This window comes from Schistocerca serialis, chromosome 10 (genome assembly GCF_023864345.2).
Source record: "Schistocerca serialis cubense isolate TAMUIC-IGC-003099 chromosome 10, iqSchSeri2.2, whole genome shotgun sequence".
NCBI lineage: Eukaryota > Metazoa > Arthropoda > Insecta > Orthoptera > Acrididae > Schistocerca > Schistocerca serialis.
Window position 1 is genome coordinate 147,969,642 of NC_064647.1, and position 12,272 is coordinate 147,981,913.

At 40.1% G+C, this 12,272-nt stretch overlaps 1 protein-coding gene across 1 annotated transcript in view; it reads left to right on the forward strand.

Moving 5' to 3' along the window:
- Window positions 1–12,272, forward strand: part of LOC126424835 (serine/arginine repetitive matrix protein 2-like) — a 382,172-nt gene that overhangs the window by 291,639 nt on the left and 78,261 nt on the right. Inside the window, exons 32-35 of the mRNA XM_050087642.1 lie at window positions 1,066–1,158; window positions 3,478–3,714; window positions 10,410–10,592; window positions 10,673–10,840. Of these exons, the coding sequence (XP_049943599.1) occupies window positions 1,066–1,158; window positions 3,478–3,714; window positions 10,410–10,592; window positions 10,673–10,840 (681 nt within the window). The remainder of the gene's footprint in view (window positions 1–1,065; window positions 1,159–3,477; window positions 3,715–10,409; window positions 10,593–10,672; window positions 10,841–12,272) is intronic.

Here is a 12,272-nt window from a genome sequence, read left to right on the forward strand (position 1 = left end):
AATGTCCGAGAGTCCTGTTGATTCTTTCCTCTCTTCAGCTGATGCAAAAGGCATGTTTTGGGGAGTTGTATGAATCACACTTGTCATGAAAACTGTCACAATGCACATTGAGGAAACTTGCAGATAACACGCCATTAGCAAGCAAGGAACTTGTTAGCAGGTGAAAGCAGTGACACATATTTCGCTCCTTCATTACAGCTATTCATTCGCAGAGTTCTCATTAAGTTGTGACACTTACTTTACCGTATTGTAATGCACACTACTGAGACATTTGTAAACTTAGATGGCCTTTAATACAGTAGGTAAAATTGCAAATTCCAGAAATTAAAGAAGTGTCTTTAACTCTATCAAAAGATAAATATTAAATGTGAATTGAGACTCAACAAATCACAATAGTTAATGCAGGGACAGGGATTTGAAAGTGAAAGTCTGGCAGCTCTGTCAATTTCCCTTCGCTGTAAGCAGTGCAACATGTAAATTGTGTAAAGGTTGGTTCGTCTCCATTATGCTCAGCTGTTTGGGCCTTCTGAAAGTCAATAACATACTGCCATGCCTTGAAAACCCTGCTGTATGGAGCTAACTGGCATGTTAAGGTACAGCCTAAAGTCTACCAACGGTTTGTGAAACATCACTTGATATCTACAGTTCTAAAAATGCCCATCTGTCATTATTTAAATATTAATATTTTAAATGCATCTTTATAATTGAAATTCTGTAATACATTATTGAGGAACATATTTCAATTTGTCTTTCGGGGTGACTTCATGTCAGAGCTTTTAACGGAGTGCCATGCCTGAGTCATTGAATTTTAACTCAGTTCTGGACGATACTCGAATAGTCTGGTGATAGATAAAGTGACTGCTCTCAATAAGCAGGAGGTGTGTGTTTGGATTGCGGTGTTCCACAGCTCCATTTCTCATTATGAATTAGATTTGATTTGTGCTTGAATAATAACTAAAATACACTGAAACTGCATTTGCAATATTTGTGTGTACTATATATTGATTACATGTAACATTTCAGCATAGATATATATTTATGCTGATCTCTTAATCTTCATTGTAGCTTTTGGAGAACAGCACACCACAAGTGAATCCGTTATGGAGGCATAAAACAAGGAATCGTGCATCACTTTTAGAAGGAAATGGTGTGAATAAGGTAGGTAGAAAGTTTCAGGTGGTATGTAAATTATTTTTTGAGACATTTATGTCATTAGAATGGAACAAATGGTCATTATCAATTATCACTTCTTGTATATCTGCATTCGCAACTTGGACATCTGATTTCTAAACACGCTTTAAAATGTAGATGGATAAAATAATGTGTGTGTGTGTGTGTTGTATTGGCAGTTGAGGTGGTCTTTAAATACAATCAGACATCCAAAGTAACACAATAAGTTTATTTACAATAGTTACACTTAATAATTGAGATATACGTAACTGTGAATGCTGCAGGCTCTTCAGTGGTGTATATACAGTCAGAGTAATGTTCTGGATAGAAAAAATAGTCTTAAAAACTGAGGAGGAGTGGTCAGTATTCTCTCTGCCAAACAGCGCACTTTTCTCCCCCACCTGTACCCAGTTATCCCTCCCCTGTCTCTGCCCCACTGTAGATGCCACTGAACTCCAACCAATATGGTCACGGGCCCAGGAGAGGCACTGCAGGCGACTTCATGCTCTTAGCTAAGCCACTTCCATCATTCGTCTGCTGCCATTGCCCATTAATACCAAATTTTGTCACACCGTCCTAACAGATACATTAGTTGTACATCTCATACTGAATTCTGCTGTTGTTTCGCACAGTGTTGCATGTCTGTGAGCACTGATAACTCCACGCAAGAGCTACTGCTTTCGGTCGTTAAGTGAAGGCCATCGACTACTGTGTTGTCTGTGGTAAGAGGTACTTCTACGTCTATATAGATACTCCACAAGCCACCATACAGTGCGTGGTGGAGGGTACCCTGTACTGCTACTTGTCATTTTCCCTCCTGTTCCACTCGCAAATAGAGGGAGGAAAAATCGACTGTGTGTATGCCTTGTTATGAGCCCTAATTTCGTGTATCTTATCTTCGTGGTCCTTATGCGTGATATATATTGGCAGCAGTAGGATCATTTAGCAGTCAACTTCAAGTGCCAGCTCTCAATATTTTTTCAATACTGTTTCTCGAAAAGAACATTGCCTTCCCTCCACACATTCCCATTTGAGTTCCTGAAGCATCTCTGTAACACTGATGTGTTGTTCGAACCTACCGGTAATAAATGTGGATCTCAGAATATTGAATTGCATAATGATTTCCAAAACGAAGTGTCCCATGCATCTAGTTTCACCTACCAGTCCGTTTTCAAAATCTGTTAATTCACATCACGAATCTATCCACATGCATCACTCGAGTACAAATGACAGTTCTGCCAATGCAATACCCTTTTATACATGGTGTACACCAGGGCTTCCCAACCTTTTCAGCTGGCGGACCCCTTCTTCAGTCGAAAATCCATGGCGGACCCCTAATCAGTCAAGAGCACAGTAACTTTAACTTTCAGAGCGAAACCCATGGGAACTGAAAGCTTCTTAATGCAAGTACCATGTTCCAAATGACCCCCCCCCCCTCCCGCCCCCAGTGTATGAATAGTCTTGAAATTAACGATCCAATTTGAATTCCCACTGTATCCAGACACTTGCTAGTGGATTTACTCTCTTTTTTTCAACACACTATAGCCTGATTAAAATTACTTTGTAATTGACATTTCACACGTTGGAGCTGCCTTCCTCTAAGAGCAATGAATGTCACGTCCAAACTGTTCGCTGATTGGTCGACAAAGCTCGCTCCGCGCATGCGTAAAAGGTTTCAACACATCTATTGCCGTGACCCGGCTCTCAAACCACCCCCGTATTGCAGCGAAACACTCGATCAGAGAAGCCGCATTCTCTGGCACTAAACCGTGCATGCGTTCTCGCTTAAGAACCGCAAAGGCTGCTTGGGAATACGACCTGAAGTAAAAGTAAACATGTTTTTCACACGAGAAAAGAAAATAGTGATGAATTTGATTTTCACATCTTTATTCAATAATTTTACTCATTATTTTACACGATTTGGTGAAAGGTGGCCGCGGACCCCCTAGAAAGAGCCGTCGGACCCTCAGGGTGTCTGCAGACCACACGTTGGGAAGCCCTGGTGTAAACAATACTGTTGCCATATGTATATGTGCATATCGGTGTCCCATTATTTTTTTCATCTCGGTGTATAGATTCCATTCAACTGATTTCCAAGAAACCTACATAAACAAAATTGAAAATATGTTCCAAACAATGACGGAGAAGGCATCTGATGATTTTTAGGAGAGACGTATGGCGCTATAGTTTCCTGCACATCTGTGATTGTGTTCTCCATACGATACTGCGTGTCTGCACACACTTGTCAATCTCAGTGTAGCAAATAGTTTGTTTTGAGAACTAACTACTTTCTACGTTTCCTTTCAGGTAAAGTCAGATGGCTACCGAGAGGACAGTGAGGATGACGACAAATCGGTCATCATTCTAGACGAGCGAAATCCGTGCTTCAGTCCGAGGTCTCCGAGCTATACACCCCCGGATCTCAGAGCTAAGAGATCGAGTCCTGAACAGTGTGGGTCTTTGACAGTTGAGAATGTTGCTAAGCATAACAATTTCTTGAAGAATAGTATTTCTGGCCCATCCTCATCATCATCTTTGTCAATGGTAAGCATTTGACTGTGAATCTTAATATATAGCGAGAAGCTTATTTCCTCTCTGTTTTAATTACATTCTTGACGTGTTTAATGTATGACTGTATTTTTATGGCTGCGGATGATACTGGCACTGTTTTACAGCAGTAGTGGTAAATAAGCATCTCACTTTAAGGTTAAGACGCTGTTTATGCCTTTTGGTGCCACGCATCTCTGAAGGTGGTAACTGACAAACTATTTTAAGTCATATTGTAGAATTGTAACCACAAATTCTTTCACAGTGGATTTGCTGCTTAAATGATTCTAGTCACCTTTCTGGAATTATTTCATTACAAATGTCTGTCAGCTCTCTCTCCCTTGAAGATGTAAATCAGAGTCCAGCTGGATGACACGACATCTTTAGCACGGATCCAGAATTGGGTGAATCTTAAGTGGACATGGGATTAGAACTGTCTTTTGGGCACCAAAGAAAATCAGATGGATAACTGAGAGATGACCAGCATACAGCTTTGTCTCGGATGTTGTCGGTGCCTCTTCACAGCTCACCTACCACTCCAACTGCCTTTTTAAGGGATAATGGTGTGCCCACGTCACACCGCATGTGGCAGTTTTTGTCAAAAATAACATCATGCCCTTCCTTGTATTTTGCAAGAACCGTGTGAAAAATTACATTTCGCACAGATTTCAGCTACTTCTGAACTTGATGGGCTGATACTTTCTGGAGATGTAACTCATTTTACATCTACATATACACACATACTCCACAAGCCACCATACAGTGTGTGGTAGAGTGTATGTTGTATCACTGCTTGTCTTTGCCTTTCCTTTTCCACTCGCAAGTGGAATAAGGGAAGAACGACTGTCTATATGCATTTGTACATGCCCCAGTTTCACGGTCCTTATGCTCAGTGTATGTTGGTGGCAATAGCATTATTCTGGAGTCAGCTGCAAATGCCGGTTCTCTAAATTTTCTCAGTAGTGTTTCACTAGAAGAATATCATCTTTCCTCTAGGGATTTACATTTGAGTTCACTGTGCATTTCCATAATACCTGCTTGTCTATTGAACCTACCGGTAATAAATCTAAGGTGGTCGGAGTGGCCGAGCAGTTCTAGGTGCTACAGACTGGAACTGTGCGACCGCTACGGTTGCAGGTTCGAATCCTGCCTCGGGCATGGATGTGTCTGACTTCCTTAGGTTAGTTAGGTTTAAGTAGTTCTAAGTTCTATGGGACTGATGACCTCAGAAGTTATGTCCCATTGTGCTCAGAGCCATTTGAACCATTTTTAATAAATCTAACGGCTAGTCTCTGAATTGTTTCAATGTCTTCCTTTAATATGACCAGGTGGGGCTTCCAGATACTCAAGCAGTACTCGAGAATGGGTCACACAAGTGTCATATATGCCTCTGTAGACAAACTACACATTCCTAGAATTCTATCAGTGAACTGTAGTTGATTGCCTTCTCTACAGCTGACCTGATTGATTCGTTCCATTTCATATTGTTTTACTACATTACACCTAGACATTGAAATGACATGACTGTGTTGAGCAGGACATCTCTGATAGTTTATTCGAACACAACAGGACTGTTTTTACTTCTCATCTGCATTAACTTATATTTTCCTACATGTAGAGCAAGGTGCCATTACTACACCAAATAGAAATTTTGTCTATGTTGTCTTGTACCCTCCTACAGCCATTTGACAATGGCAATTTCCCATACACTACACTGTCGTCAGTAAAAAAGACTTTGAGCCACTCACGTAGTTGAGGATGCATTCCATAAGCTTGGACCTTTGTAGTGGAGCACTGTGTGTGTGTGTGTGTGTGTGTGTGTGTGTGTGTGTGTGTGATTGACTGATCACTCCCATAACAGTTGAGTGCCGAAAATCTTTTTACAAGATCTCACATAGTCTTCAGAAAAAGCCAGGGATCGAGGTGGAAGCAGTATTTCTTGTCCTCTGAAAAACTTTTGACACTCTATCTCAGCTACAATTACTGACAGAGGTATAGTCATATAAAGTATGAAGCAAAATTTGTGACTGGGTTGAGAATTTCTTGGTAGGGAGGACTCAAGAAGTTGGATTGGATGAAGAGTCATGGACAGATATGCGAGTAACTTCAGGTATACTCCAGGGAAGCAAGTTGTGAATCCTGATGTTCGTGTCATATATACAGACAACATTGATTATAGTTTCGGACATCTTACAAATGATGTTTCAGTTATCTATAATGAAGGAGTGTCTGAAATGAAGCTCCACAAATATTCAGTCAGATCTGGAAAAGATTTCAAGTGGTGCAAGCATTGTCAACTTGCTTTAAATTTTTAGAAATATGACATTGTATACTTAAAAGAAAAAGAAAAAAAGAAAGAAAGAAACACAGTACACTAAGAAAACAATATCAGTGAGTCACAGTTGAAATCGGTTAACCCTCACAAAAACTGGGATGTAACAACCATTTGTAGGGATACAAAATTGAATGGTCACGTAGACTCAGTTGTTGGTAATACAAGTGGCAGAATTTGGCTCACTGGTACGACAGGAAAATGCAGTCAGTCTACAAAAGAGGTCACTTACGAAATGCCCTAGTGATGCATCCTAGAACATTTAGGACCCATACTAGATACGACTAATGAGGGATATTGATGAAACTAATCAATTTTTCAATGTATAGCATAAGTGGACAGATAAAAAATCTACCCACCAAGCGGTGGCAGGAAGACACACATATAAAAGATATTGAAGTTTGCAAGTTATTGGAGCCTGTGGCTCCTCCTTCCAACAGGGTTGAAGGTTAAGGAAGAGGCATGAAGGAAAGGGACTAGAGAGGCTTAGGAAAAGGGGAAGAATTTGTAACAGCCACCCAGAACCATGGACTACGAGAGACTTACCAGACAGGATGAGAAGGAAAGATTGATTGCTAGGGACTGCACTGGACGAAACCTGAGAGCTTAAAAGTGGAATATGGGATAATACACAAGAAAGATTTACTGCCAAAACATTGCGCTCAGTGCATTGTTTGCAATAGAGGTGGGTGAGGGGCAACAAAAAATAGACAGGTCAGAAAATGGAAGATAAAACAGAATGAAGAAATGCTGATACTGAAGAAATTAACATAGATCATGGTCAGGTGGGTGGTGAGAACCATGGACATGTTTTAGCTCCAGTTCCCACCTGCGGAGTTCTGAGAAACTGGTGCCTGGGGGAATAATCCAAATGGCAGGTGTAGTGGAACAGGCACTGAGGTCATGACTGTCACGTTGTAGAGCTTGCACTGAAACAGGGCATTGTGTGTTAGCTGTATACACCCTCTGCCTATGCCCATTCATCCTAGCTGATATGCCATTTATATGACATGTTGTTTTGATAGTACGTGTTTTGCCAGTTTCAGGGCTGGTGCAGGTAGTAGAAGGGTGCACAGAGCAAGTCTTAAAGTGGGAATGGTCACTGGGGTAGAAGCCATAGGGTAGGGAGATGGGTGCAGAAGGATGCATAGGGTTTGACAAGGATGTTGCGGAAATTGGGAAGGTGATGAAAAGCTATTCTAGTTGTGGTGGGAAAAATGTTGGTCAGAATAGACCTCATTTCAGAGCATGATTTCAGGGAGTTGTAGCCTTAACGAAGTAGCTGGATTAATACATTCAAGGCTAGGATAATACTGAGTGAAAAGTGGTGTCCTCAGCTGTTTTTTCAAGGGGTCAGCAGTACCAAGATTTGGTGTGATGGCCTGTGAAATGTGCTTCTGAACTGGGCTGGTGGGGTAATTACGTCCAGTGAAGGCGGAGGTGAGAGTGGTTGTGTATTGTTGTAAAGAGTCTGCATCGGACCAAATACATTTGGCCCAGAAGCCGAGGCTGTATGGGAGGGAGAACTTGACATGGAAAGTATGGCAGCTGTCATATTGAATAATGTTGTTTGTTAGTATGTTTAATGTGAACTGAACTCTGTAGCTAACCTTTGGTGAGGATGAGATCAACGTCAAGGGAAGTGATCTCATCATCACCGAAGGACATTATGAATTGCAGCAAAGATAATAAAAATTTCTTTCTTGTGAAACACAACTAGCTCTGTATTCCAGCAAAGTAATGGTACTACTGATATGGATCTCAAATTGATCCATGTTCCTAATGTCCAAGAGGCTTTCAACACCATTCATCACCAGCATCTACTGAAGAAATTGCATCCTTATGAAGTCTCGTCTCAGTTGTGCGATTGGATCCGTGATTTCCTGTCAACTACACCTAATCTACATTGGTATTATACAGTCCACCATAGGCTGCATGGTGGAGTACCACTAGTAGTCATGTTCTTTTCTGTTCCACTTGCAAATAGAGCAAGAGAAAAACAACTGTCTGTGTGTCTCCATATGAGCCCTAATTTCTCGTATCTTGTCTTATCTTCGTAGTCCATAATGTGCAATGTATGTTGAAGGCAGTAGAACCATACTGCCATCAGCTCTAAATTTTTTGAATAATGTTCCTCGAAAAGATTGTCGTCTACCTTCCAGGGATTACCATTTGAGTCCCTGAAGTATGCCCATAATACTTGCATGTTGTTCGATCCTACCAGTAACAAATCTAGCAGCCCGCCTGTGAATTGTTTTGATGTCTTCCTTTAATCTGACCTAGTATGGATCCCAACACATGAGGAGTGCTCAAGAATAGGTCACACCAGTGTCCTATATGTGGTATCCTTTACAAATGAACCACATTTTCCCAGAATTCTCCCAATAAACCAAAGCCAATCATTCGCCTTTCCTACCACAATCCTCACATGCTTGTTCCATTTCATATCACATTGCAACTTTACACCCAGATATTCAAATGACGTGACTCTGTCAAGCAGGATACTATTAATGCTGCATCCAAACATTACAGGTTTGTTTTTTCTACTGATCTGCATTAACATACATTTTTCCACATTTAGAGCTAGGTACCATTCATCACACCAGTTAGAAATTTTGACCAAGTCATCTTGTATCCTCCTACAGTCACTGAACTTCGACACCTTCAACCGCAAATTGCTGCCCATCTGGTCCACCAAATCATATGTGTATATAGAGAATAATAGTGGTCGTTCCCTGGGGCACTCCTGATGATAACCTTGTCTCTGATGAACACTCATTGTTGAGGATGTCATACAAGCAGTTACAACTTAAGAAATTTTCCAGCAACTCACGTACATGTGAACCTATTCCATACACTCGTACCTTCTTTAACGGCTTGCAGTGGGGCACAATGTCAAATGCTTTCCTGAAATATAGAAAAATGGAATCTGCCTGTTGCCCTTCATCCATAGTTCACAGTATAAATGTGAGAAAAGGGCAAGCTAAGTTTTCCGTGGGTGGTGCTTTCTAAAACCCTGCTCATTCATGGACATGAGATTCTCTGTCTCAAGAAAATATATTATATTTTAACTGAAAATGTGTTCAGGGATTCTGCAGCAAACCGATGTTAGGGATATTGGACTGTAATTTTGCGAGTCATTTCTTTTGCCCTTCTAATATACAGGACACTTGTTCTTTTTCCCAGGCACTTGGGACTTTGTGCTGGGCAAGAGATTTGCAATAAATGATAACTGGGTAAGGGTTCATTGCTGTAGAGTACAAAGATCATGAGAAGATCAACACCAAGTGCAAGATGAATCACACAAGACATCTGTATGGTCCAAAAAATGTCAGTTGACTCTAAATAATGGAAAGTGTGAATTCAATGAAATAACGAAAAATGTGAAGTCATTCACATAAGTAGTGACAGGAATCTTTTAAATTTTGGTTTCATGATAAGTTGCATAAATCTAAAGGCTATCAGTTCAACTAAATACCTAGGGATTACAATTATCAACAAGTTAAATTGGAATGATCACATAGAAAATATTGTGGGGGAGTCGAACCAAAGACTGCGTTTTATTGGCAGAACACTTAGAAGATGTCAGCAGAGCTACTAAAGACGCACTCTACACTGCTCTTGTCTGTCCTCTTTTTGAGTACTGCTGCACACTACAGGATCGTTACCAGATAGAATTGAGGAGCACATTGAAAAAATTCAAAGAACTGCAGCTCATTTTGTATTATTGCAAAATAGGGGAGCAAGTGTCACAGATATAATACAGAAGATGGGTTGGCAAGTATTAAAATGAAGTAGTAGAAGAGATTTGTCTCTCAGTATTGTACATGTAGAAGTGCTCATAGCTAGCTCTTGAGGTATGCATTTTACAGCCCAGATATACGAGAGTTTTTTGCTTCATATGTTCGTTGTTGTCGTATCCATAAATATTGACCATTCCTCCTGCGATGCCCTGTGTGGGGAGAAATGGTCATTAAAATAGAGAACTCAGATCTAGCACAGAAACATTTAAGTGTTCGTGTTTCTTGCACACTGTTAGAGAGCGAAACAGTATAGAAATAGCCTGAAGATGGTTCAGTAAACCTTCTGCCTGCTACTTAGGTGTGATTTGTGAAATAGTCTTGTAGTTGTAGATATAGCGATGTATTACCATTGGTTGGTGATCTGATTTCATTGTTTGGCAGAACAGGAGGCTTTCTCTGATCCTGAGAGATGTGTGACCTGACCTTCACGTCCAGCATTCCCCTATCTGTCACTCTTTCCTTCTTTAGGGAGAAACTGGCAGTTTCAAAAGGTAGCTGTCATATTTTTTTCTATTTTTAAGTTAGTAAGGAGTTGTTGTTGTTGTTGTTGTTCACAGTGTGGCTTGAGTGATTCAGACGACGGTGCGTCAGTCTGTTGCGTCTCGAGGGGTATGGTGACGCCAAGGAAAGGACTGGATCGGGAGCCTTCCTTTACGGAGGCTTCTACACCCAGGACAAATGGTGTTTCACCATGCCTCTCTCCTACAACAAAGAGCAGATCGAGGTGTTCGTCGCGGAATGTGAGTGACAGATTCTGGTACTTGCAGTCTTGTGTTGCATAATTTAATTTAAATTCACTAACTTGTCATATGCTATGTAGGAGGATAATAGCAGGACAGATTTGCCGACGTACTCAGCTACAAAAACCCACACTGTCATTGGACAGAGGAATGGTGCAGAAATGATACATCTGTTTGCTTCCCCGGCGAGTTGTGTTACAGATGAAGTTTCACCTGTTTTGAACAAGAGGAGGAATCTACCATTTAAAGTAAGTAAAGGCCCGAGATGGTGATGTATGACCTGATATTACATTGCCAGGAGTATTCATAAAATTTTAATTACCACCTCAGTAGAAAAAAAAAGAATTCTTCCTCTGAGTATTGTATGCAATCCCAGTACGCAATGAAAACTCCGCACCGCAGTACCACGGCATGCTGCTAGAGGAGATGAGCCAATATGGCACATCACATTGATAAAGCGGGGTATCGTACCACGATTTGGGAGCACACCTTTAACTGTCTGGATTGGCCTGATACAGCTTAGCCATTTCCACAGAAACCAAAAATACAGTGCTATACAATGGTGTACTTTTATTGACAGGCTTGTGCCTTTTTGATTCGGTTCATGGTATGCTACAGTACTGTGGTCCAGAGGTTTCATTGTTCACAATGAAACCTCTTGCAAACAAATAAAAGATTATTTATGTAACTTCACATTTTCCAAGTGACAATTAGAAGTTCGATTACCTCTTGTATGTAATCGAGAGAATCCAACTGAGGGGAGTCTGTTGGATGTGGAAGGAAATCAGAAGTGAACTCTTGTTTCAAATAAAATACCCCAAAATAAATTAGTATTATAAAATATTATAGAAGAGAGGTCATATTAATTATAACAAAAAAATGTTGGAACAGTAGGGCACAAATACTTTTAGATTGTCCATAGTGTTCATCTCAGATATTTCGTGAGCTGTTTAAAATATTATAATTTGGTTTTCACCAAAATAAGTTGTGAAAAATATATATTATGAAGACACTATCCTGGAAAGCAGCACTAGCTGCAAGTTGCGTATCCAATGACTTACAGGAGCAACAAAAATATGATTTTCAGTATTTGCTGTTGTTATTGATTAAATTTAAAATGCTGTCGTAATTTACTCATTTTGAGGTATAATCTTACGTTAAAAGTTAAGCACAATGAAACATGTATCACAGCTAGAAACTGCATTTATCTTGAGGCAGCATAACTGATGGTGCACAAATACCCGGACTTTATTCCTCTAGTATTTGAGAATGGGAGCACTTAGCTACTTCCAACAAACTTTAAGCATAATTTAAAGCCTTTTCGAAACTTTTTCTTACTTACTTACTTAAAGGCAAATATTTAACATTTTAACACATTTGTAAAGTAGACAGACATTTGAGGCTGTTTTACACAATGCTGTTTGATTCTCAGAGATCCATGGTTTACTGGCTTCTCGGTAAATGACATATGTCTCTTTTTGTTAGTATATTAATTACAGAAACATTGGTATCAACTTTGTTTTTTACAATGGAACTATTGTAATTTATGCAGATACAATCTCAGTTCTAAAAGAGATGAATTAGATAGTATTTCATACTTGAAAATTTGATTAGTAGTTGTGAAGAAATTACATTCTTCAGAACAGCAGATGATGCTGTATGGAGCTGCTGTGTCAGGCT